Raw genomic sequence first — 26,357 nt, 5'->3', positions numbered from 1 at the left:
GAAAGCAGACTGAACCAGGTTTTCCTCTAGGATTTTGCCTGTGCTTAGCTCCATTACGTTGTTTTTAATCTTGAAAAACTCCCTAGTCCTTAATGATTACAAGTATACTCATAACATGATGCAGCCACCACAATGCTTGAAAATATGGAGAGTGGTACTCAGTAATGTGTTGTATTGGATTTGCCAAAAACATACAGTACCTCCAGAAAGTATTCACTGTAACACTTTCTATTCTGGACAAAAAGTAAATTTCTTTGCCACATTTTTTGTAGCATTATTTTATTTTAGTGCCTTGTTGCAAACAGGATGCATGTTTTGAAATATTTTGATTCTGTACCGGCTTCCTTCTTTTCACTGTCAATTAGGCAGTAGTGTAAAGTAATTAACAAAACATACTTTAAAGAACTACTTAAGTAGTTTTGAGGGTATCTGTACTTTTACTTCACTACATTCGTAAAGAAAATAATGCACTTTTTACCTGACACCCTAAAGTACTCGTTACATTTTGAATGCTTAGCAGGACAGGAAAATGGTCCAATTCACGCACTTATCAAGAGAATATCCCTGGTCATCCCTACTGCCTCTGATCTGGAGGACTCACTAAACACAAATGCTTAGTTCGGAAATTATGTCTGCACATTGTAGTGTACCCCTGGCTATCCATAAATTAAAAAATGTAATTGTGCCGTCTGGTTTCCTTAATGTAAGCAATTTGAAATGATTTATACTTTTACTTTTATTACTTAAGTATATTTTTTGCAATTGCATTTACTTTTGATACTTAAGTATCTTTAAAAACCAAATACTTTGACTTTTACTCAAGTAATATTTTACTGGGTAACTTTCACTTTTACTTGAGTCATTTTCTATTAAGGCATCTTTACTTTTACTCAAGTATGACAATTGGGTACTTTTTCCACCACTGCAATTAGGTTAGTATTGTGGAGTAACTACAATGTTGTTGATCCATCCTCAGCTTTCTCCTATCACAGCCATTAAACTCTGTAACGGTTTAAAGTCACCATTGGCCTCATGGTGAAATCCCTCAGTGGTTTCTTTCCTCTCCGGCAACTGAGTTAGGAAGGACACCTTTGTAGTGACTTCGTATATTGATACACCATCCAAAGTGTAATTAATAACTTCAGCATGCTCAAAGGGATATTCAATGTCTGCTTTTTTTACCCATGTACCAATAGGTGCCATTCTTTGCGAGGCATTGGAAAACCTCTGAAGTCTTTGTGGTTGAATCTGTGTTTGAAATTCACCGCACGACTGAGGGACCTTACATATTATTGTATGTGTGGGGTACAGAGATGAGGTAGTCATTCAAAAATCATGTTAAACACTATTATTGCACACAGAGTGAGTCCATGCAACTTATTAGGTGACTTGTTAAGTACATTTTTACTCCTGAACTCATTTAGGCTTGTCATAACAAAGGGGTTGAATACTTATTGACTCAAAACATTTCAGCTTTTCGTTTTAAATTTGTAAAAATGTCTAAAAACGTAATTCCACTTTGACATTATGGGGTATTGTGTGTAGGCCAGTGACAAAACATCTCAATTTAATCCATTTTAAATTCCAGCTGTAACAAAACAAAATGTGGAAAAAGTCAAGGGGTTTGAATACTGTCTGAAGACACTGAATCTCTTTGCACTGAAGTGATGCATGAAAAGAAACAGTGAAAAGAGAAGGTCGGCACACTGTATATTGGCCCACATCGACACCTGTGGGCATTTCAACATCTTCACACTAGCTACTGTCACAAGAAACAGTAGTGGGGATACGATACTCAACAGCAAGCCTTAGTGCTGGTCGGGTGTTTTCACATATTCCTCATATGCTGTACTGTATATACACTCTGTACAGTTCAGTTTCTCACACACACACACACACACACACACACACACACACACACACACACACACACACACACACACACACACACACACACACACACACACACACACACACACACAACTAACTGAAGACCTACAGCCTACCTCACTTCTACTACCCCCCTCTTTCCAACATCTCTCCTCTCCCTCCCCCACCCCCCTTTTCTCTTGCTCTCTTTCCACTTCCTCTCCTTCCTCTACCCCTCACCATATCCCTTCCTCTCCCTCCCCCACCTATACCCACCATCTCCCCTTCCCTCTCTCTCTCCCTTCCTCCCTCCCGCTCTCCCTATGTGTATTTGATAGAAGGCTGGAGTCTCCACAACGCCAGCTCTCCAGGGACCCTCAATTGAAAAGTGTGTACAATAACTAATGAGCAACCGAGCGACTGCCCTTTTGAAATGATGAATGGACTAAACTCATTTCAGATAATCCTTCACATTACTGAGCCACACTGACACCACCAATGGATATTTGAAATACAGACATTTCAATACAGACCCCAACCTTGTGAAAGAGGTGGCGTGGTTAATAACCGCTGACAGTGCTCTGTGGAAGATTACAAGTATTTTCTACTGCTCTTCTTGAGCATGTCCACACACACACACACACACACACACACACACACACACACACACACACACACACACACACACACACACACACACACACACACACACACACACACACACCACAGTCACACACACACACACACACACACACACACACACACACACACACACACACACACACACACACACACACACACACACACACACACACACACACACACACACCACAGTCACACACACACACACACACACACACACACACACACACACACACACACACACACACACACACACACACACCACAGTCACGCACACACACACCACAGTCACGCACACACACACATAGGGTATGCCCCAGCATGCACAAACACACAAACAGTAATGGATTCATTTGAAAGGCCAGGGTTAAGTCTGCTGGGCATGTGCTCATAAAAGTTCATACTTCTAAGAGGTTTACATTTTTTGAATCCTACTTCTGTGTTGATGCATAACATTTCCCCTCCAAAGCTGCATAATGTGTTCCGTCAACACTGTCCTCTGCTGTAGATTACGGTGTCAGGCTGTTGTGGAAGTGGAAAAGGACAGCTTGTTGTTGTCTGTAATATGAAAACTCAGCTTGACGTCGCTGAACCAAAAGCACAGAGGGAACGGACAAAAACAACAGAACAGAACCGAAGCCCAGGTGTCTGTCTGTCAGATACTGCGTTGGCAGACAAAGTCAAAGCTAAATCCTAAATCACCTGAAACGTTTGCTGAGCGAGTTGCTACACTAAACAGGGAAAGTTCAGCCTTCTAATGAATCCAGTCTACTGCAGGTGTCTAATTACTAGAGTTTCCTTATCATTACGTCATCTTTACAGTATGATTAAGGAGCAGGCCTCCAGGTCTGGGAGAGAATGGAGCAGAATATCAGCTCTTTGATTAACTCCACAGCCCAACTATAGAGATACCCTACAGGTTCTCTCAATCAATCAACCAAACCTAATATATTCATCAGGCCAGCTTTTCCCGTCATTCTAAGATGAAATCCCTCTAATTAGGAAGTGGTAGAGGAGAGAGTGAGATGTGTAAAGTATTATCCTGGATTGGAGGGAAAAATCGAGAGAGGCTTCACAGCGGAGAGAAGAGAGGAAGAAGGGAAAGGGGGGGGCTGTTGTCAGAAAATGTCAGTCAGCGATGCAGGAAAGACAGCAGGAGAGGATCTGTGGGAGCTTCCTGTTAGATGACCGTGTGGAGGTAGCCCAGGTCCCCTCTTCCCTGCATGCATTTTTCATCACATGGTTGCTTTGTTATACTATTTAGCTTTTCAAGTTCCATATGGTGAGTGTTGACATGGCACTTCTCTCTTTTCTCCCTCGCATACAAAGCCCACTGGGGCCCAGAGGACTGGAGCAGGTCTGGGTGCGTTCAGGGTGTCGCGCACGCTCGCTCGCCTCACACCACGAATTCCCATACGCCTGGGCCAAGAGAGTGCACAGAAGATGCAATTTAGTACTGTCTTGGCACCCGATGGTGGAGAGAAGCTGGAGAGGATGGGCTGGCTTAGTTCTTCTGAGCTGAGATTCAAATCTCATTTTGTTTTGGCCCTGAGAGACTGACTGGGTGAGATCACTGGATCCAAAAGATCAGAGAGAATGAAAATGCTTGTCGTTCATCGGCGTTACAGCAAATTCAAAGTGACCAACAAAGTGAATGGAAATGACTGAATGGTTTGTGGTTATGATTAACCTGACAGATACACAATCATACAATGTTATATTGAGACAAATACGGCAAATTTGGTTTACATATTCTGCATGTACAGTCGTACTTGAGACAGTTCTATATACATGGTTAAGCGGGTGTATCGACAGCATACTAAATGCTTTACACACAGGTCGGTATCTGTGCACACGTGAACACTAGAGGACGATATGTTATGACAACCAACCAAATGTAATCAAACCAATATAGGGGGTAGAATAGCAAGGCTGAAACGTCAGTGACAGCCGATTAACAATTCCACCCGTCCCTTTTGATATTTTGCTCGATGTATAGATAGTTATTTCATTAGATATTGAGCAAAACATCCTGGAAATGAAAATGGGGCTGTCAAGACAGTGTTCGGGGCGGGGGGGAGAGGCAGGGGAGGGGAGAGGAAGGATGTGCAGGCCATCCCTCTGCCTCTCCCTCAAATCCATGTTTAATAAGGGGGGAGGGCTGTGGAGCAGCCAGTCTCGCCTTCATAATTGTAGTAGTGAGAGGCCTTAGCATGGGAGTTAGCTGTGTAGCATTCAGGATCAAACATTTGATGTACAGTAAAAATTGGTTTTAATGTGAACAAGAACTGTGATCTTGTTCAATGTTAAATGTGATTACAGTGTAGGTCTGGTCTTGTTCTGTTGTTATTCATGTGGTTGCCTGGAACATATTAGCGAGATTAGCTAGCCCGGTTTAGCTCCTGATGGGTGCTGAGTGACCTTGCAGCCTAATTGAAGTCTACATCACCCATACGTGTGTGGAGAAAGCAGCTTGGCTGTCAAAGTGAATGACAGGGCTGCGCTCCCTGCCGCAGTCACATTAACATCACCGAGGAGTTGCATACGACGCAACAACACGTCCAGAGACGTGAAAACTTCCAGCTGTATCACATTGTTTCATAATGCTCCTACGGAATCAATTCCAGTTCATGTGCAATCACAAACAGATCTGGATGATATGCTTTAAGGCTTATGTATTTATTTATACATTTGTAGCTTTACCTTATACAGCTATTTGTGCTCCCCTAACTGTTAACACAGCAGTTTTGGAGAGTAAAGGTACAGTAGGATACAGCCAGACAGGCAGCAGGCATGCTAACCCACCCTCTCTGAGATTACTGAATGAATATGGATTAGGGAATACATCCTAAAAGGGAGCTGATGTATAACGTATATGGCAAATCTAAATCCACCTTCGCCAAGGTCTCCATGGGGCTCTGGGGTTCCGGTCGCTGAACCCTGCCTGCCCACCGTACTCCCACACAGGGTGGGGATGGTTGACATGCCGGGTGGCCTATAAGCTTCTTTCATCCATTGCCAGCAAAGTCATCTGCCAGCTCAGTCCTCTCCTCTCCCACACAAAGCTGCACAGAGATATAACTTATTCTCGTACATCCTCACTTCTCTGCCATGGCCCCGCTCTATCTGCTCAGCTTGCTCCTTTTCATTTTTCTTCCTTTGTCTCTCCCTATCTTTCTCATTATCTCTCGACTTGTCTGTATTTCGCTCCCTGTCTTGGATCATAGAGCCTTTGTACCAAAGTCTGTGTATGTCTTGGTTTAATGCGGTTGCCTGAGGTGAGAGGAGCAGCTAGCTCCCAGACGAGATAGGGCTGGGTTTTGTCTTCCCCTTTAATGCAGATAGGGAGGGAAGGATATCACATGTATAATGCCTGTTTGCTTTGGCTCTTTAATGAAGTTTGTTGTCTCTTGCTGTAGTCAATTTAGTCCTTCGTGGGAGAAAAAAAAAGTTATTTGCTCAGGGGAAACCAATGCATGAAGGTAAGTCATTAGAGAGAGAGATCCAGAGAAAGGAAGAGAGAGTAAAGAAAAGAGAGAACAAGCAGGTTCAGGGGGGAGGAGGAGGGGGTGAGGAGGAGGGAGGGAGGAGGAGGGGGGAGGAGGAGGGAGGGAGGGAGGGAGGGGGGAGGAGGAGGGGGGAGGAGGAGGGGGGAGGGAGGGAGGAGGAGGGGGGGAGGAGGAGGGAGGGAGGAGGAGGTGGTTGGTGGTAGAGAGGGAGTATCCAGCATTACTCTCAACAATCAGTGTCAGTTGACCGATGAGAAAATAATTAAGAAACAGTCAGGAACAGTGTTAAATACTGCCAAACGTAGGGCCTGATACTGTACACGATTGTTTTGCCAGGATGTAATAGAAAAAAGGGGGGAAAATCCATATCATAATTGATGCCAGAATGCCCTTCCAATGGCATTATGAAGGCAGACAATATAAATAGCACTGCAATATTGTAAATGTTTATATACAGTACCTATTGACGTAGCACAGCAGGTCCAGGATTTATGAGCACCGCCGTAATACGTTGAAGCCAACACAAGACACTGAGTAATATTTCACGTTTGTTATCATATTGAGTGTACATTTGCTCAGACGTATATGGTGGAGATAAAATATTTTAAGCAATTTCTCGTTTTATTATTTTCCTCCCTGACTGCAATTTGAGGTGCTGGTGGGCGGGGGGGACGTGGGTAGGCTGGGCTCTAACACACAGGCACCCCAGAGGTTTTCTATGGTGCACTCAGGCAGGCTGGAAGCCGTGGCTGGCTAATAATTGTATGCTCAAGGCTCCCAGCCGAACCATCCAGTCCCAGTCCTGAATCCCCCAGCAGCACATTACAGCCATTTGATCCAGTTGATAAATCAACTCAGTGGAGGGCTGAGGAGAGACCACTACAAAACAAACATCAGCTCCTGTCTCTACTAGCAGCACAGAAACAATATCTGATCACTGTTCTAATCGCCCGTCTGTAATCCAACTGCAAAATGGGGAAATATGCTGTATGGGCTGCTCAAAGCCTGTCCCCCTGTGTGATTTATGCACTCGGTCTGATCTTTGCCTCTGCGGCAGAACGCTGTATAGGGATGATGATGGTGCCACAGTTACCACAGCCTCCCACACTCACTGGGGTGTTTGTTTGGAGAAAGGTTTTGGGAGCCTCTCTTCATGTTTGTGTGCCCGTGTGTGTGTGTGTGTGTGTCTGTGTGTGTCTGTGCGTGCATGCACCCCTGTGTGTGTGGTGTGTGTTTTCATGCGCCCGCCGATATGTGTGTAGGTGTAAATGGGTTAGGTGCGTTAAAGTGGTTGGGGACAGGGTTTTAGTTTGCTCAGTAAACGGGGCCAGTGTTAAAGCACTGAGGCCTAATCCTTCCCAGGGGACTGTTTAGTGAAGGATGTAGTGCAGCACAGTGCCGGCTGCTATCAAGGTCCTGCAAACACAGCCTCCCCATTTTATACTGATGGTTTATATAGATCCCACCTTGCCACATAACCAATGAGCAGCCTTGACACTCTCATGATGAAACTGTGACAAAACCAAGCTTGCATCACCGCCCACCGGAATTTGGATGCGGGTCTCTTTATAGTCCCAAATAAAGGCAAAAGAAGGATCACATTTGAATGTAATCTTCTTCAACAGTGCATGTGATTTAGATATTCAACGGAAATCAATGGGTTTTTGCGTAATATTATTTGTTCTCCGTTGAGAATATGTTTCTTGGGAACATCATAGAGAGGTTTGAAAGGTAGTAATTATGCAGTAGATTGGCAATAGTGTAAATAGCTCCTTTCTTTTTTTAGAAGGTTCGGGTCATTGCCTCAAAAAGACAACTTCAGATAAGTTCAACTGGAGCATTGCCAAATAAACAAATAACAGACAACTTTTGACAGACAAAGACTCCACAGAACTGGGTTAATGTAGAGAACAGTACACAAGAGTTCTCAGAAGTTGTTCCAGCACTGTGGCACAATATGTTGTCACCCTCCCATCCTTCCCTCACTACGTGACAAACACAACACAGAGGACATAAGAGAGAGTCATTATTCAGGATTTCATCTGGCAGTGTTCATTCAACACAGCAGTGGTGCCAAGACTGGGCCCAGAACACCGCTCTCCTCTGGTACCCCTGAACACCCAGGCAGCCAGGTAGGGAGGCAGAGAGGAACACAGGCCCAACCCAGAGAGGCCTAGCCTCCACAACAGCCCAGCCCGCCTGCCTGTCTCATTAATGCAACACAGCTCTAGATTCATATACATGTATGTAATACATTGGATTAAATACCACTGGCTAAGCACTATGCTCTCCTAGGGTTAATTAATTTCTTCGATTCCGTCTGTTTTTATGGTTGAACACATGCTGACACAGTTATTGTGTGGCATCCTCGCTGAACAACTATAATGGGCTGTGGAAGCAATGGTGTTTGGTATTCCAACCGCAAATGTTGTGATTCTCTATGGCTTGATGGGCGAGTGTGATAAAATACAGTGGTATAAAATACTCCCCTATCTCTTATCTGCTTCCCCAAATGAGAAAACCTGGATGGTTTCTCAGGGCCCACTTTCTGTCTGGATGGGATCTCATTTGGTTTAATATATTTATCCATTCATTATAGTTTCATTTTTATCGGGTGGCTAATATTGTTAATAATTTGTCCTTATCTGTGTGGCTGACAGGCGAATTTACACTCCAACTCAGCAGGCAGATAGAGGAATGACCCCCACTCCAACCCCCCCACTCCCCTTCTCTCCTCTTCTACCTCCTCTCCTTCCGCTCCTCCTCTCCCCCGCTTATCCTCTCCAAACTCCAATGAAACATGACTGACAGGCCACTGTATAAGTAGTTGTCATAGTAACCCACCCATCTCTCTGACAAGCTTTCTCTCTGTAACACATACAGTACTCTCTCTTCACTCTTTCTCTCAATCCGTTTCTCTCTCAGCATCTCTCTCTCGCACGCACGCACGCACGCACGCACACACACACACACACACACACACACACACACACACACACACACACACACACACACACACACACACACACACACACACACACACACACACACACACAGAGTAGAAACACAGAGGAAGTGAACATGATTCAGTACCGCCCTCATTACAAACCTCTCTCTCTCTCTCTTTATTTCATCCATCCTGGCTTATCGAGGGCTGCAGGTTCTTATGCAAGCCAACATGGGCCCGGACGTTTTTACCATACCCCTCGTGAGGGCTTTCTCCTGGAGCTTGCAGCAGTGCCAAAATCCTGAAACCCATCCTATCACTATTCACTGGAAGTCTTCTTATCCATTCCACTGTCAAAACCCCAAGCAGCTATAGCCCTAGGAATGTAATCAGCAGACACACTGTAGTACGGTGTAGACATGGTAGACCTGACTGCAAAATCTCTAATGTATGCAAGATGGGAACCTTGAAACGTTCAATGGGAATATGCAGTATGCACAGCTACAAAAAGAATCATAGTAAAAAAAATATACTGTATCTGAAGACTGTAGCATGATTAATGATTCATGGTTGTATCAGTGTTGAAAATAAATCATTGGATTACAATTACAATGAATTGGGTGAGGAGATGAAATCATACTTTTCAGATAAACCAAATGTTAATTTGAATTTGATTTCAAATTCATATGAAAACACACTTATTGATTAGAAATCTCAGATGGGCCCAGTAACCTTCAGGATATAGAACCAGGCAGCACATTCCCCAATCATTATTCCATGCTTTAATTTCCAATGCAACAAACCGTTGCTTATCAGCTCAGGCCAGATTCAACACGATGGGTGTAACTTTCAGGACGGAGTTGTGGGTGGTTAGGAGGAGCTGTCGCTGTAACACGTCACGTGCCGCATCTAAATGACTAATTGTGATTCTATGAGATGCAAATGTAGATATTTTTGCATCTAAATCTCTCTCCTATTGATTATGCAGAGGTATAGGAACTGTGTTGGTGGATTGTGTATAAGAGCTGTATTGGTTTAGTGTTAGGCTACAGTATAAATGGGCTGCAGGTGAATCTGGTCTCCGCTGTGTTCATGGTCATGTGGACGACCAGTTAATTGGGCAAAAACAACAGCCTTAATAGTTATTTGTGGAGCGGCAGTAACCAGTAGCAGTGTGTTGCTGGCACCCCGCTGTGAGACTGCACTAATCCACAAAGCTGCATTAACAGCCAGTCGATACAGTTTTTAAAAAGTCCTAAGCACTGGGACATTTAATTTTACCCCAAAAATTCTCCCCAATTTCGTGACATCCAAATTGTTAGTTACGATCTTGTCTCATCGCTGCAACTCAGCAACGGGCTCGGGAGAGGCGAAGGTCGAGACATGCGTCCTCCGAAACATGACCCGCCAAGCCGCACTGCTTCTTAACACACTGCTCACTTAATGCCCGATGTCCACCAGATGTATAAGGTGTTTGGTTTGGCCAGGTGTCTAGGCCGCATTTTCCATACACATGTGCTTCGCTTTTCAACTAGCTAAAAGCAAGCTAGTTGGAGTCTATGTGTGTGCTTCTGTTTGTACAACCGCATGCTAAAGCGACGCACAAGAACGCACCACAGCCTAGTGCGGCACCCCCACGTAGAGTTGCGGACTGCTCCACTGACAGTGAATGGCTTCCGCCGGAATGCACGGAATGAGTTTGACGCATCTGGTGGACATGAGGCTTAGCCCGGAAGCCAGTCGCACCAGTCTACTTGCAGTCGCCCGGCCCACCACAAGGAGTTGCTAGAGCGCAATGAGCCAAGGAAAGCCCCCCGGCCAAACCCTCCCTTAACCCGGAACGGCACTGGGCCAATTGTGCGCCACCCTATGGGGCTCTCGGTCACGGCCGGCTGTGACACAGCCTGGGATTGAACCCCAGGCTGTAGTGGAGCCTCAGCACTGAGATGTAATACCTTAGACCACTGCACCACTCGGGAGGCCGGCTGGAGAGATTTTTAAATAGCAACATTAGCACTGCCTCTTATTTAAAGATTTAACAACAGCATCTCAGAGAGCCTATCATTAATCAGGGCTTTCCCTAAAGTGGTGAATAATTTATAACTGTGTGACAGCATGAGTGTGCACGTGTCTGTGTGTGTGTGTGTGTGTGTGTGTGTGTGATGTGCGTACATGTGAGTTCATAGCTTACTGTAGATAAACAAGATAATGTTCCTCGCTGTGTGTTGTAGCTAGATGAACAACAGCTCAAGTCCCAAGGTGCCGTTTTACTCCAGAGCATCATGGCTGGAAGAATAGGTGATGATGATGTATTTTCATGTGTTGTTAGGTTGTTTTTGAAGCCCACTCACTCAGGAGTAGAACATGCTCTCTCCATCTCTCAGCAGGACCTGAAGAACTTGTACCAACTCTAAATACAGTGGCACTGGACTCATTCATATTCCATCACATTACTTATGCCAGTCTCTGAATGTCCACATGAGGACAGTCCAGTGGGATTTGTGATGGAGTACAGTAAAAAGCTAACAGCCCACAATAGGACTCCAATTGTTAGCGGGCCTTTTGTTGCCCTCTGTAAACCAACCAGTGTTACACAAGGACCTTATCTGATATATAGGTCTGTTCCTGACGTGCTCTGAGTCCAATAAATATTATTCCAGTCAGCTCTAGGTGATTTCCCAGTGAGCAATTTATCAGCGATGGCACAGTTGCAATGTCGTATTTTAAGACGTGCCACAGGAGGTCTGTTCATAGCATAAACGGCATAGTGCGGAACATATGAAATTCATATAGGTCAGCTGCATACATTAATCCTGCCTTGTCACATTCCCATCATCCATAGAGGGTGGGTTGCTGTAAGAGTTATAGACCTGGAAGTTATGAGGGCGCCATGGAGGAAAGGGGAAAGGCAAAGGTGTGTAGGTGTGTGTGTGTGTGTGTGAGGGCATGTGCGCACTTGTGGATGTGCTGAGGGAGTGGGTGCATAGATTTGAATCCCTCCACAAACTCCCCCACCTCCAAATTCAAATTCCCCCCAAGCAAGATGAAGGAGCGTCTTGGCCTTTTATTTTCCAGTTCAGGGCTTTCTCTTTTGCAGATAAATGCTCTCCAATCCACCATGACAGATGTCACATTGAATCGCTTCCATTTTGATACATACCCTCTGATCCTGCCACTAACAATAAAGAGTGCAGTACGACGGCCACTCCTCCCTAGACAGCACGCGCTCTGACACTGTTGATTACTTTAAAGGTGCGTCATTGGCCAGGCTGAGTGAGGGAGTCAGCCGGGGCCCTGGCTGTGGCAGCGACCGTGGCAGCTGAGGCTGCAAGGGCCTTGGCTGGCTGCTAGAGGGAGTCAGCCGGGGCCCTGGCTGTGGCAGCGACCGTGGCAGCTGAGGCTGCAAGGGCCTTGGCTGGCTGCTAGAGGGAGAATCTGGATATCAGTGGGTCCTGCCTTGGTCAGGGCACGCCACAGCACAACAACACACAGTCTGAGTCTCTCTCTCATGGCCAGAAAGGTCACCCTGACACACTGCATTACCACAGACTGGGAATGATGTTGACCTCCAAAGCCCAGAGTCTGGCCCTGGATTCCTCTTCTGTCTTTGTTTGCCTTTGTTACATAGGTACACTAGAAGTTATAGAAAATCTGTAAAGGGGATGTTTGGGAGTAGTGTTGCTGCCAGTTGGACTCAGTGAGCATAGCATTAATCATAGGAGCAGAATCTCAGTAAACACTGCATGTCAGGTCAAGGTAAAGACCAAGTCCCCCTGCATTTAAACCCGCCTAAGGTTGATGTCTGCTCCCCCATGGAAATCTAATTAGGATAATACAAACATCCCCAGAAATATCTGTCAGTTTAAGCTAGAGTTGTTTTTGCATTGGATGCGTCTCAATCCACCGCATCCGCCTACTTCTACGGTGAAAGGTGACAGAGCTTGAGTGGTGTTTGTCAGAACATTAGACGTTCCGAAAATCGGTCTTCTCACTAAATTGTCTAAACGGTTTGACCCCTCTATGGAAAGATGAGACGCTCTTCTGAAGTCGGTACAGCCGATCTGCCAACTTGTGTCCGAACACTGTAGCTACACACTAATATGACCCCTTTGTGCTAAGGTGAGACTCTCACGAACACTTCCGTCAGTTGTTTCGCTCTAGGATGCCCACAGGCCTCACAAGACTCGTCTGAAGGTCCCCTGGTACCAGTTCAAAATAATTATGGAAGATTACAGTATATGGAGACTGTATAGTGCCAAAAATAAGGGGTTAAATATATGTTAAAAAAAAAATATACTAATTATATCTCTCAGATATAGGACAGACACTTCAGAGCAAACTTCCTTTTGACTATCTGTTGTTTCATGTAGTTAATCTGTTTTTCAACGCATTTGTGTGGGCTAATAGCAGTAGGGCCAAAAAAATGCAATATCTAATACTTTTAAATTATTTTGGGGGGATACTTCAAGGGGTCTTAACATTTTTAATCAAATAACTAAATGATCCTTTCAAAAAAATGCCATATAGCTTAGACAGGGCTTAGACTCTTATGGGTTAACAGGACTCAATAGTACAATATACATATTGATAAAACAGCATTATTCTCCTCAGCCTTCTCCGTCTGGAGAGACGTGCCATTGTTCATTAAAGAGCTCTGGAATATTACTTCTTTGCCAATACACTGGATCAGCAGCAATTAAGTATTTGAGGCAGAGAGATATGGAGATTGAGAAACAAATAGCCTGTATTCACTAATATTGTAAGTCAGCAGTATAGCAGGCAGAAGCAGGACCTATAGAATAACTGGCTGGAGCTCCTGGTGTATCTGAAGGACCAACTCTGTTTCATCAGCCTGCTGGTTCCTCCCTCCATTCCCCCAGGGTAGGGTCATAGCCGTTCTCTGACAGAACCCCAGGCCTACTCTGGGCCTAAATATGTGAGCAAACCCAATTATTGTCAAAATTAAAACGAGCAGACTTGGCACAGGAACAATACACTGTGACTCAACTCACAGAGCTGAATGGGGCAGACAAATACATTGCCCCATCTTCATTTGCCACTGAGCACAGTGAGCAGACCCTACATCGGGATAGCTAGGGTAATGACATTTTTCTTGTAATGCTCATTTAGACTGGTCGCATTGAAAGGTCAGAGATTTAATGTAACCCTTAATTTGCTTATCTCTTTGTTCCAGAAGACAGGAAGCTGTTTGTGGGGATGCTAAACAAACAACAGACTGAGGAGGACGTGTACCGCCTCTTTGAGCCCTACGGAGTCATCGAGGAGTGCACCGTCCTAAGAGGTCCTGACGGAAACAGCAAAGGTAGGAACCAATTATATATAGTACCTCTGACATTTTCTAAGATTCTAGGTCACTGACTTTGACCCTTAAGGTGTTTCAGCTGAGAAATCACATATTCATAATGGGCATGTTTTCTTTTAGTTTTTCAGTAGTGAAAAAACAATCAACGTAAATGGGTTTCTTTATAGGAGTCATCATGGCTTGTATTATTCATCCAGGTTATGGTAGGCCTGCAAGTGAAACATTCCCATAGATGTACAATCATTAGGCCTAACTGATGCACTGTACTCTAGGCCCCATGGTCTGCCCACCCAGACACCAATACCTTCTGACATGCAGTAAACAGCAGTGGGAGCCCTGGTTCTTCATGTCTCTAAAACATAGTCCGAGGCCAGTGTTTATGAAAACTGTTGTGGAATTATCTCCAAAGTAGAGGCCCTTTCATTCTGACTTGACAGTCATGCAGAAGTAAAAAGGGAATGGCGGATGTCAAAACAATTGCGGTGTTCTTTACAAGAAGACAGGACATTGGGGCAGCTAGGGGACGTTTCATTTTGTCTCCGCTATACTCTGTTTGGGTTATGTGAATCTAGGCCCACATTGGCCTACAGCTGAATCACTCAAAATGTCCGGAGTCATAAGTCAGATAATGCACTTCTTTACAAATACGATTGAATTTACAGATGTTTATGGATACTGGTCTGTCAACTAACCCTTATAATGTACATATTTATTCATATATTGTCAGGTCTATTTTGTGTATATTGGCCAGAGGTCGATAGGAGTTGAGCTTTTGCTAAGGCCACACTTGAAGATCCAGTACTTCTCTAGTTATACCTTCTCTAGTTATACCTTCTCTAGCTGCAGGTCCTGATTAAACCAGCATTAGTCCCTCAAACATGTTTGGCTTCTTTCGAGGAACTGTAGACTAATGCGTAATGACTTAAAACAATATACATTTCACTGGGTCTGTATTTAATATGCACAGACCGGCATGTGGCGCTAAATAGCATGCTTTTCTGCTTCATCAGTGCAATCTGTACAAGAGCCTGCAGCTTGAGCAGACTGGAGAGGAGCAGCCTGCTGTGCAAGGGAGTCTGTGCCTCCCTGAAATGTTTTGGCGTGCTTCTCTTCACAGTGTTTAATAAAGGCACCCTGCCTCTTTCTCCTTCCCTGTTTGTGCGTGTGCGTGCGTGCGTGCGTGTGTGTGCGCGTGCGTGCGTGTGTGTGCGCGCACTTTTTTTCAGGCTGTGCCTTTGTAAAGTTCTCCACACATGCTGAGGCCCAGTCTGCAATCAGTGCCCTTCATGGCAGCCAGACCATGCCAGTGAGTACACTTCCTGCCTTTGTTCCACACAACAATATGCAACATGCACAACACGTACAAACAGCAACAGCAACTTTACTTTCGATTCTACTGATCAAGGCCTTGCAGGGCGGCAAAGACTCTTTCAACCTAGTTTTTATTGACCGACAATCTGCAACCGTCCTCATGAATATTACAGCTTTAACGAGCAAACGGGTACAACCACAAACCTTCCTTCTTTAGAATGAAAGGGATTGGTACTTTTTGTAGGGACGTCAAACATTCAGCCTGCTGCTCAGATCCTATGGTCGCTCTAGTCTAGAGCAACTGGTTAAATTGGGCCTTGGAGCATTTAAAAAAAAATCTCTAAATGGTTAAACTAGTGAGAAATATACACTGAGTGTACAAAACATTTTCTATGACAGACTGACCAGGTGAATCCAGGTGAAATCTATGATCCCTTATTGATGTCACCTGTTAAATCCACTTCAATTACTGTAGATGAAGGGGAGGAGACAGGTTAAAGAAGGATTTTTAAGCCATGAGACAATTGAGACATGGATTGTGTATGTGTGCCATTCAGAGGGTGAATGGGCAAGACAAAAGATTTGTGCCTTTGAACGGGGGTATGGTAGTAGGTGCCAGGCGCACCGGTTTGAGTGTATCAGTGCTGCTGGGTTTTTCATGCTCAACAGTTTCCCGTATGTATCAAGAATGTTCCACCAAAGGACATCCAGCCTACGGCTGAAAACAGGTCATTGTGGAAGAGGACAAAGGAGGCTGACCCGAATTGTGCAGAGCAACAGACAGTCTATAGTTAGTCAACTGACACTCCAGTACAACATTGGTGCCCAAAGACCCACAAAAGAATGTACAACTCGTCGTACCTTGACATGAATGGGGTATAGCAGCCGACAACCTTACAGAGTTCCACTTCTTTCAGTAAAAAAACAAGAAACTGCGGTTGCAGTGGGCTAAGGAATGAAAACACTGGACACCGGAGAACTGGAAAAACATGGCCTGGTCTGATGAATACCGGTTCCTTCGGTTTCATGCTGATGGGAGGACTAGGGTATTGAGAAATCCATGAGTACATGTATCCATCATGCCGTGTGTCAACATCGCAGGCTGGTGGTGGTGTTAGATGTGTTTTCATAGCACACATTGTGCCCCTTGATAAGTGGAGCTACGTTTGAATGACACAGGATATCTGAACAGCATTGCCAATCAGGTGCATCCCTTCATAGCAGCAGTGTATCCATCTGCAAATGGTTTTTTTCTGCAAGATAATGCACCATGCCACAAAGCTAGGATTGTCCAGGAATGGTTTCAAGAACATGACAGTGAATTCAGCTTACTGCAGTGGCCTGCGCAGTCACCAGATCTCAATCCAACTGAGCATCTGTGGGGTGAGATGGAACAAGCTATTCAGAGTAGATATCCACTACCAGCAAACTTTACACAACTTTTGGAAGTATTGGAGTCAACATAGGCCAGCATCCCTGTGGAACGCTTTTCTATACCTTGTAGAGACCATGCCTCGATGAATTGAGGCTGCTCCGAAGGCAAAAGGGGTGCAACTCAATATTAGGAAGGTGTTCCTAATGTTTTGTACTCTCAGTGTAAATCTGTGTTTAATTTACTATCATTCTAAAGTAAGATATTGAATTGTTTAGCCATATCTAGGGTTGCAACTTTCTAAATTGACCAGTAAACTACCAGATTTAAGACATCTACTGGCCCTTTTGGATACTTCAGATTATCACAGGTGTCTGTCATTATCTCTGATGATTTTAAAATAAAAAAATAGAAGAACAAAGCTGTAAAACATTGTCCTAAATTTAAACCATCTTACTGAATACCATTGGTGTTTAATATGAAGGTTTCAGCATTTAATATCATTATATTTATTTTACTATGTCTATGTATTTGTTGTCAATGTTTTGGCATCAAACTGGTGGCAGATTTGAAAGAAAAGTAGAGGTAATTGAATATAAGATGCTTTTTAAAAAATGAATTAGGCTATTGAACCATCTACTAGAAACTCATGGATGTTTTACCAAAATTACAGAAGATTCTGGTAACTTTTGTAAATTACCGGTAGCTTTGCAACCGTAGCCATATCTAATTAATGTATATTATGCTACTTTCCATGATGTGGACAGTATATGTTTCTACATTACACAAGCTGATGTTTTGACCACATTGAATTGGTGGTAATTACACATCCTTTTTACCTCAGATTGGTGATGTTTATTGTCAACATGATGACAAGATCAATTGCTTAAAACAGATCAATATCTTTGGTTTTGTACTGTTGATTTTGTCAGGACTATCATTTTTCTATCTCAAATGGCACGGCTAATTCGGGGCGGTCTCTAAAAAGTCGCTGGCCACACACCAATACACGGATTTGAAAGTTAAACTATTACTTCAATAGCGGTCAACCGTTGTCACTGTTGCCATCCTATGGCGGGTCGTGATTCGTTGAAGCCACAGAAAGTGGCTTGTTCCCTTTTCCGTGATGGCAGACTCACAAAATCAAAATCCGCAAATCCAAAATATAGATAAAAGCCTTTACAAGTTCTCATCTAACCAACCATGTATAGGTTATTCCAAGTTTCCGTGGGGCCTTTGAATTAGTGTTATTTGAAACAGCACTACGCCCCCAAACGTTTGCCCCCTGCTCTATTGATTGATCTTCTACAAATTGTCCTCTATTCCGAGTATTTTTTTTTTAGGTATTTGATTTCAACGTGATAATCGATAGGAGTGATTGACAAAACAATGTTACGTTTCTCTTTCTGTTTTGGTGACCCCGTATCAAAATGCAACATTCCAAAATGTAGCTGACTGTGTTCTGCAGGTGGTCCTCTAACCAGTGATGTGAAAATGTATCCGTTTTTTAGTTTCAAAAGCACATATCACCCCCCTTAATCAATGAGTGATTTATTGCCACTTATTAAGGTATAAGGTGCTCGTTTAAAGTAGCATGATTACCATTGTTGCACATGTATGTGTAGATAGTACATTTTATTTTTAGGTTTTCAATATATCACAAACTGTTTCTGCATATTGGTTATTGATTTGGACACTTTAAAACTTTGTTTTGATATTGGGCTATTTATCAATATGTCTTGTCAACAGGAAGCAGCAACAGCATTATTTTCAACTTAGGTTTTAGCAATATAAATGTAACTTTCAACAATCATTTCCAATGGTACTGTACTTAATAAGGTAAAAACTGCTGAATGAGTCAAAACGTGCAGAGATGTATTTATTTTGAAGATATTCCAGAAATCACCAAAACAGGTTTGCCCTGCCTACTTTTCAACAATGATTTTCTTCTCATTGAATGATAATGGGTTGAACAATTGTTCAAAACATTTAGCAATTTTTTGCATTTGACCCTTGAACAAATACAGTAATCATAGCAGTCACTACTGTATTACTGCTAGGTGTGCCTATTTGTATGTGGCTCATGTTTAGGGAGGCCCCTATAAACCCTTGTATAAAAACAAAAAGGCACTTACTGTGCACACTAAACCTGCATTATAGAGTTATTCTGCACGCTACATATTATTCAGTGGTTTGAAGTACCCTCTGCCTTAACTCTCTCTTTGTTGGAGAAAGTTCAGATGTGGAGCAGGACCCTGAACTCTCTCACCACTGTGGCGTTACACCATTTTATGTTATTATTTATGGTCGCACAGCGCGTGGATAAAGAGAGCGTCGGACTAGCTGACTGTGTCATTAGTTTTGGTGCAACCTTGAGGTCAATATAAGTGCAAATGACTCTGGGACACGAGGATAGGCTGGAGATAGAGCAGAGAGCACACAAGGTCCAGCCTGTGGTATTGGACAGCCACAGCGTTTCCCCCGCTCTCCCCTCACTTTTCTCTCTTTCCCGGCCTCCCGGGATATTAGGCAATAGACTTGTTTACTTCACCTTTCACCACATCGGCTGCTGAATTATTCATTTGTGTATAAGGAGGGGGAGAGGCGGTTGGGAGATGGGAAGAAGAGCGGAAGGGAAGAGACAGAAATGAAGGAGAGATGGAAAAGCGAGTGAGGAGGCAAATGGACAGGATTGATCCCCTCCTGGTCGGCTAAATTGATTATAGAAATCTTATCAGCATCTCATCTCCTGTGTCGGGGGTTTGGATGAGCGTGGGTCGGCCCCGGACGCTCCGTCTCGCCAGGATTAGACTGACAGACAGAAAGACAGAGCACCATTAGGCCTTGAGCTGGGCCTGGGATACTCAGAGGACAGGCCTGAATTACCCATGATCTGCATCTACAGCACCGCACTGAAAATGGAACAGCACTGTTAAAGGACTAACAGTGCATCTATACAGTTTCTTCCAGGCCCCAATCGTCTACTGTTCCATGTCATGAATGACCCTATTCTTTCTATTAGAAAATTCTCCACATGTAGGGTCTATATAAATGAGTAACTGTTAAAACAAATGAGTGTGCAGCATTTACAAGCTATTCCAAGTGATCAGTCTAGGAAAAGAGATGGCTATGGATCATTTCCAGCCGAGAGCCTAGCTGAGGTTTTGGAGTGCACTGAATATAAAAACTATAACTAACAGCTTCTTAATAGATTAACATCAGATCCCCCAAGTCTCTCTCTCTCACACACACACACACACACACACACACACACACACACACACACACACACACACACACACACACACTCCTCTCAATCACATGCTCATACAGCCATGAGCAAGGGTCAAAGGCTCACTGACTGATCTTATTTTCCAGCTCGGAGGATGTTGGGGGGTTGTGAATGTGTGTCTATGTATACTGTATGTGTGTGGGAGGGACCTGAGTGATAAAATGTGTGTGGATTTGAGGTTCAGATTGTGTGATTGTATGTGGTCTCTTCTGTATGTGTTTGTGCATGGTAATGAGTGTGTGCATGTGCTGTTACTGTTTGAGCATATGAATGCGAGACAGAATGGTTTCCTTCCAACTATTTAATGCGGATGAATTACCTGACGCATGGGCTGATGGAAACAGGAAATCCCATTACAATTGTATAAATGCCGACAGACAATTTGTTCGTTAGACATGGTGGGATCTTTTTGTATCGGGAAAATTAATTATGCGAGAAATGGCAGTGGAAATGTCTTTATGTGCAAATATTGATATAATAACCATCATATCGAAGTAAACTTGGAGTCACGCAATGATATGTTAGGTGGACCTCCCACTACGACTCGGGAAAGCATGCAGTTTATTAGGCTACAAATGAAATAAATGATGATGAACATCACAGGGTGGTGAAAGTACACGGTGATGAGCTTGATGCTCCTTTCCAATAAACAGAGAGTCTTATTCTGGTGACATGATGATCGATGCTTGGCTGCCATTTGACAAACAAAAGTAATCTGGCTCTTTTGTCCATAATAATCTCATCATGTAGGTAGCCTACCCACACTGTATCTGAGAGCTGTTGGCTAGAGAGCACGTGCCAAGACCAGAGTGGGCACATTTTGCTATATAACGCAGACATTTTTGTGACAACCATCAGTAGAGTTGAAAATGGAAACCCATTTAACTTGTATTTTTCATTCGGTACATGGGATTTTAACCGCAAAAGTTATTTTTATGTGCACTACATCATCGTGCACCATCGTGCATCGTGTTATCAGTAATACATCAGTTTGGTGGGAATTTTTATTTGTATTTTTTATATTGGCATGAAAATCTGTCGCAAATTAGATGGAAACCAACTAGTGAAGCTAAAACTTTAATTTGGCTCAAAAGTTTAACATTTTGGATTTGAAATCAAATGTTATATATATTAGAGGTCGACCGATTAATCGTATTAAGGCCAATTTCAAGTTTTCATAACAATCGGTAATCGGCCTTTTTGGATGCCGATTATGGCCGATTACATTGCAATCCACAAGGAAACTGCGTGGCAGGCTGACCACCTTACACGAGTGCAGTGTCAAAAGGACCTTGTGGCTGCAATGAGCCAAGGTAAGGTGCTAGCTAGCATTAAACTTATCTTATAAAAAACAATCAATCTTAACATAATCACTAGTTAACTACACATAGTTGATGATATTACTAGGTTAACTAGCTTGTCCTGCGTTGCATATAATCAATGCGGTGCCTGTTTATTTATCGTCGAATCACAGCCTACTTCAACTTCGCCAAACGGGTGATGATTTAACAAAAGCGCATTCGCGAAAAAAGCACAATCGTTGCACAAATGTACGTAACCATAATGCCTTTCTTAAAATCAATACACAGAAGTATATTTTTTTTTAAACCTGCATAATTAGTTAAAAGAAATTCATGTTAGCAGGCAATATTAACTAGGGAAATTGTGTCACAAATTGTGTCTTGCGTTCAGTGCAAGCAGTCAGGGTATATGCAACAGTTTGGGCCGCCTGGGTTGTTGCGGACTGTGTGAAGACAATTATACATAATTATGACATAACTGTGCACAACCTTCAATGTAACAGCAATATTTAGACTTAGGGCTGCCACCCGTTCAATAAAATACAGAACGGTATTTCACTGAAAGAATAAACGTTTTGTTTTTCGAAATGATAGTTTCCGGATTTTACCATAATAATGACCAAAGGCTCGTATTTCTGTGTTTATGTTATAATTAAGTCTATGATTTGATATTTGATCTGACTGAGCGGTGGTAGGCAGCAGCAGGCGCGTAAGCATTCATTCAAACAGCACTTTCCTGCGTTTGCCAGCAGCTCTTCGCAATGCTTGAAGCACAGCGCTGTTTATGACTTCAAGCCTATCAACTCCCGAGATTAGGCTGGCTATACTAAAGTGCCTATAAGAACATCCAATAGTCAAAGGTATATGAAATACAAATGGTAAAGAGAGAAATAGTCGACGCGTCATAATTCCTATAATAACTGCAACCTAAAACTTCTTAACTGGGAATATTGAATAACTGGGAATATTGAACCACCAGCTTTCATATGTTCTCATGTTCTGAGCAAGGAATTTAAACGTTAGCTTTTTTACATGGCACATATTGCACTTTTACTTTCTTCTCCATGTAAAGGTTCTCTTCCAGGGGTGAAGGAGAGGACCAAAATGCAGCGCGGCTAGTGTTAAACATGTTTAATACAAACACAAGAGAAACACTACAAACAACCTACAAAATAACAAATGTGCAAAACCGATACAGACCTATCTGGTGCAGAACACAAACACAGAGACAGGTAACAAACACCCACAAAATCCCAACACAAAACAAGCCTCCTATATATGAGTCTCAATCAGAGACAACGACTACCATCTGTCTCTGATTGAGAACCCACACTAGGCTGACATAGAAACAGACAAACTAGACACACAACATAGAATTCCCACCCAGCTCACGTCCTGACCAACTAAACACATACAAAACAACAGAAAACAGGTCAGGAACGTGACACTCCAACACTGTGTTTTTGCATTATTTAAACCAAATTGAACATGTTTCATTATTTATTTGAGACTAAATAGATTTGATTTATGTATTATATTAAGTTAAAATAAAAGTGTTCATTGTTCATTCAGTATTGTTGTAATTGTCATTATTACAAATATATATATATACTGTATATAGAAATCGGCCGATTAATCGGTATCGGCTTTTTTTGGTCCTCCAAAAATCGGTATCGGCATTGAAAAAATCATAATAGGTCGACCTCTAATATATATATATATGAGGCAACAGAACAGAATGTCACCTTTTATTTGAGGGTATTTTCGTACATATCGGTTTTACCGTTTAGAAATGAATGCACTTTATGCATCTAGTCCCCACATTTGAGGGTGTCATAAGTGTAACCCTCTCACCAAAAGACTCGGAAAAGTCAGCTTTAAAATAATGGTGAAAAGGACATCTCAGTATTTTAACTTCTAAGATATTGACTCGCTAGGGGAAAAACGAGAGGCTAGGGATATTACTAAAAGATGCAGTGTGGTCCGAAATGATTGCCACCCTTGATAAAGATGAGCAATAATGACTACACATATTAAATCATTCAAATACTGAGCTAGATTGTATACTCAAACAATTGGGAAATTATATTATTTTATACTAATACAATTGCTCAGAGAAAGATATTGAGAAAAAAAGTATTACTTGTTAAACAAAAAAGGTAGGGGGTCAAAATTGACATCCCTAAAGATTTTTTTAAAACCTTTATTTAACTAGGCAAGGCAGTTAAGAACAAAATCTTATTTACATATTTACAATGACAGCCTACCGGGGAACAGTGGGTTAACTGCCTTGTTCAGGGGCAGAACGACAGATTTTTACATTGTCAGCTCAGGGATTTTATCCACCAACCTTTCAGTAACTGGCCCAACGCTCTAACCACTAGGCTATCTGCACAAATTCAAAAATGTAATATTTGGTCTCATATTCCTAGCACACAATGTCCACATCAAGCTTGTGACTACAAACTTGTCGGATGCATTTTCAGTTCTTATTGGTTCTGTTTCAGATCATTTTGTGACCAACAGAAATGAATGGTAGATAATGTGTGTAATTTTGGAGTTACTTTTATTGTAAATAAGAATGGAATATGCTTGTAAACACTTCTACATTAATCTGGATGCTACCATGATTGCAGATAATCCTGAAATAATCGTGAATAATGATGAGAGAGAAAGTTACAGAGGGTCAAAGATCATACCCCCAAAACATGCTAACCTCTCACCATTACCAATAACAGGGGAGTTAGCATGTCTTGGGGGGTTGATCTTTGACCCACTATAACTTTATCATTACGAGCGCACTCTTATAAAACTCAATCATTGAACACTGTTCATTTTAGCAAGCTAAATTGGCGCTGAAGGTATGATGAATGATCCAGTCAAATGAATGGAAACCCAATGTTACTTACCGTACTGAAGCAAACTCCTGAAACAATAATTCCAGGGCCGATGCCTATTTGTAATCCATGGCGGAAAACGCCCTGCATGCGATTGAAACGATGTCCTGTGTCTTTGGAAGAAGTCCCAACTCGTCTCGGAAGAAAGCAGCTCCCAATCCAACGAAATCTAGGCCAGCTCCCGTTGAAGCAACGATGGCCACAGCAGGCGAATTCAGATCAATTTTATATAGATGTTTAACTAGACTTTCTCTAGAATTGTAACAGGTAAATCAAATTAATCAACAGTCTCTTTGCTAAATGCAATTCATAATTTCTTCAGATGTAAACGTTTAAACTCAACAAATAGCATCCTTCTCTCTTTCCTTCACATCTCGAGCAGCAACACCAGTTTAAGTGCCCATAAAAGTGCCTTGCCACAACAAACCCAGAGTTCATGCGTTTGGCCCACAAATGTAACATTGCTTCTCATTAGCTAAACCAAACCATGTTACTTTAGATTATCTGAAATGTAAAAGTTAAAATAATTAAGTGGATGGCACATCAAATAACTCTACCAAACAGTGCTTCTTAAATGACTGACAAATCATTTAATTTTAAGTCTGCACATGAAAGCAAAAACACATCTCACCATTACGAATAACGGGATGTTAGCATGTTTTGGGGGTATGATATTTATGCCTCTGTAACTTTCTTACTCATGAGAAGTGACTCCAAAATAGTATTATACATTATTTACCATTCGTTGTGGCGCAGCGGTCTAAGGCACTGCATCTCAGTGCTAGAGGCGTCACTACAGACTCTGGTTCAATTCCAGGCTGTATCAGAACCGGCCGTGATTGGGAGTCCCATAGGGCGGTGCACAATTGGCCCAGCGTTGTTGGGTTTTGGCCGGGGTAGGCCATCATTGTAAATAAGGATTTGTTCTTAACTGACTTGCCTGGTTAAATAAATAAAATAAATCACAAACAAATACATCCATCAAGTTTGTAGAGTCACAAGCTTGATCTAGTCATTGCGTGCTAGGAATATGGGACCAAATACTAAACTTTTGACTAAATGTAATACACTATAATACTTATAACACCTTCAAATGACGGCCTAGATATATAAAGTGCTTTAATTTCTAAACGGTGAAACAGATATGTATAAAATGCCCTCAAATAAAAGGTGAAATGCTGTACTATCACCTCATATGAAACATTTGATCTCAAATCCAAAATGCTGGAGTATAGAACCAAATAAGTTTTATCTTCACTGTCCAAATAAATACGAGTGGCGCAGGGTGGTGGGAGGTGATGACAGGTCAGATGTAAGACCCTGACAGGCTCTAAATTCCATTCCAAGCACGCACGCCTCCTGCCTGGGCCTCGGCAGACCTCACATGGCTGAGGATGCAACACAATTAAAAATGTAAACGCTGGAGCTGTAAAGCAAATTGCTGGGATTCAGGAAGGCTGTGTCTGAGGGAAGTCCCGGGACAGAATAGGAGGGTCAGAAGTGCCGGGGAGTGCCGGAGAGCCGGGTTCATCTCCACCTGAGTTTAGGAAGGGATTGGTTCCACTTTAGACTGTGATGGAAACATTGTTTTTTATTTTTTATTTTATTTATTTCACCTTTATTTAACCAGGTAGGCAAGTTGAGAACAAGTTCTCATTTACAACTGCGACCTGGCCAAGATAAAGCAAAGCAGTTCGACACATATAACAACACAGAGTTACACGGAGTAAAACAAACATACAGTCAATAATACAGTAGAAAAATAAGTCTATATTCAATGTGAGCAAATGAGGTGAGATAAGGGAGGTAAAGGCAACAAATAGGCCATGGTGGCGAAGTAAATACAATATAGCAATTAAAACACTGGAATGGTAAATTTGACAGTAGATGAGTG

The 26,357-nt window shown here is 42.6% G+C and overlaps 1 protein-coding gene across 27 annotated transcripts in view; it reads left to right on the top strand.

Annotated features, from left to right (window-relative positions):
- LOC120054769 (CUGBP Elav-like family member 5) overlaps positions 1 to 26,357 on the top strand; it is a 243,630-nt gene that overhangs the window by 185,816 nt on the left and 31,457 nt on the right. For 16 of the 27 annotated variants that reach the window (XM_039002374.1, XM_039002360.1, XM_039002382.1 and 13 more), the window contains 2 exons: positions 14,165 to 14,290; positions 15,517 to 15,596. In XM_039002374.1, the coding sequence (XP_038858302.1) occupies positions 14,165 to 14,290; positions 15,517 to 15,596 (206 nt within the window). Of the gene's footprint in view, positions 1 to 14,161; positions 14,291 to 15,516; positions 15,597 to 26,357 lie in introns of all 27 variants that reach the window. The other 11 variants (XM_039002364.1, XM_039002372.1, XM_039002358.1 and 8 more) reach the window with 1 other exon arrangement.

Source organism: Salvelinus namaycush, chromosome 10 (assembly GCF_016432855.1).
Source record: "Salvelinus namaycush isolate Seneca chromosome 10, SaNama_1.0, whole genome shotgun sequence".
Taxonomy (NCBI): Eukaryota; Metazoa; Chordata; class Actinopteri; order Salmoniformes; family Salmonidae; genus Salvelinus; species Salvelinus namaycush.
Note: the sequence above shows the minus strand (reverse complement) of the source record. Positions and strands in the feature narration are given on the sequence as shown.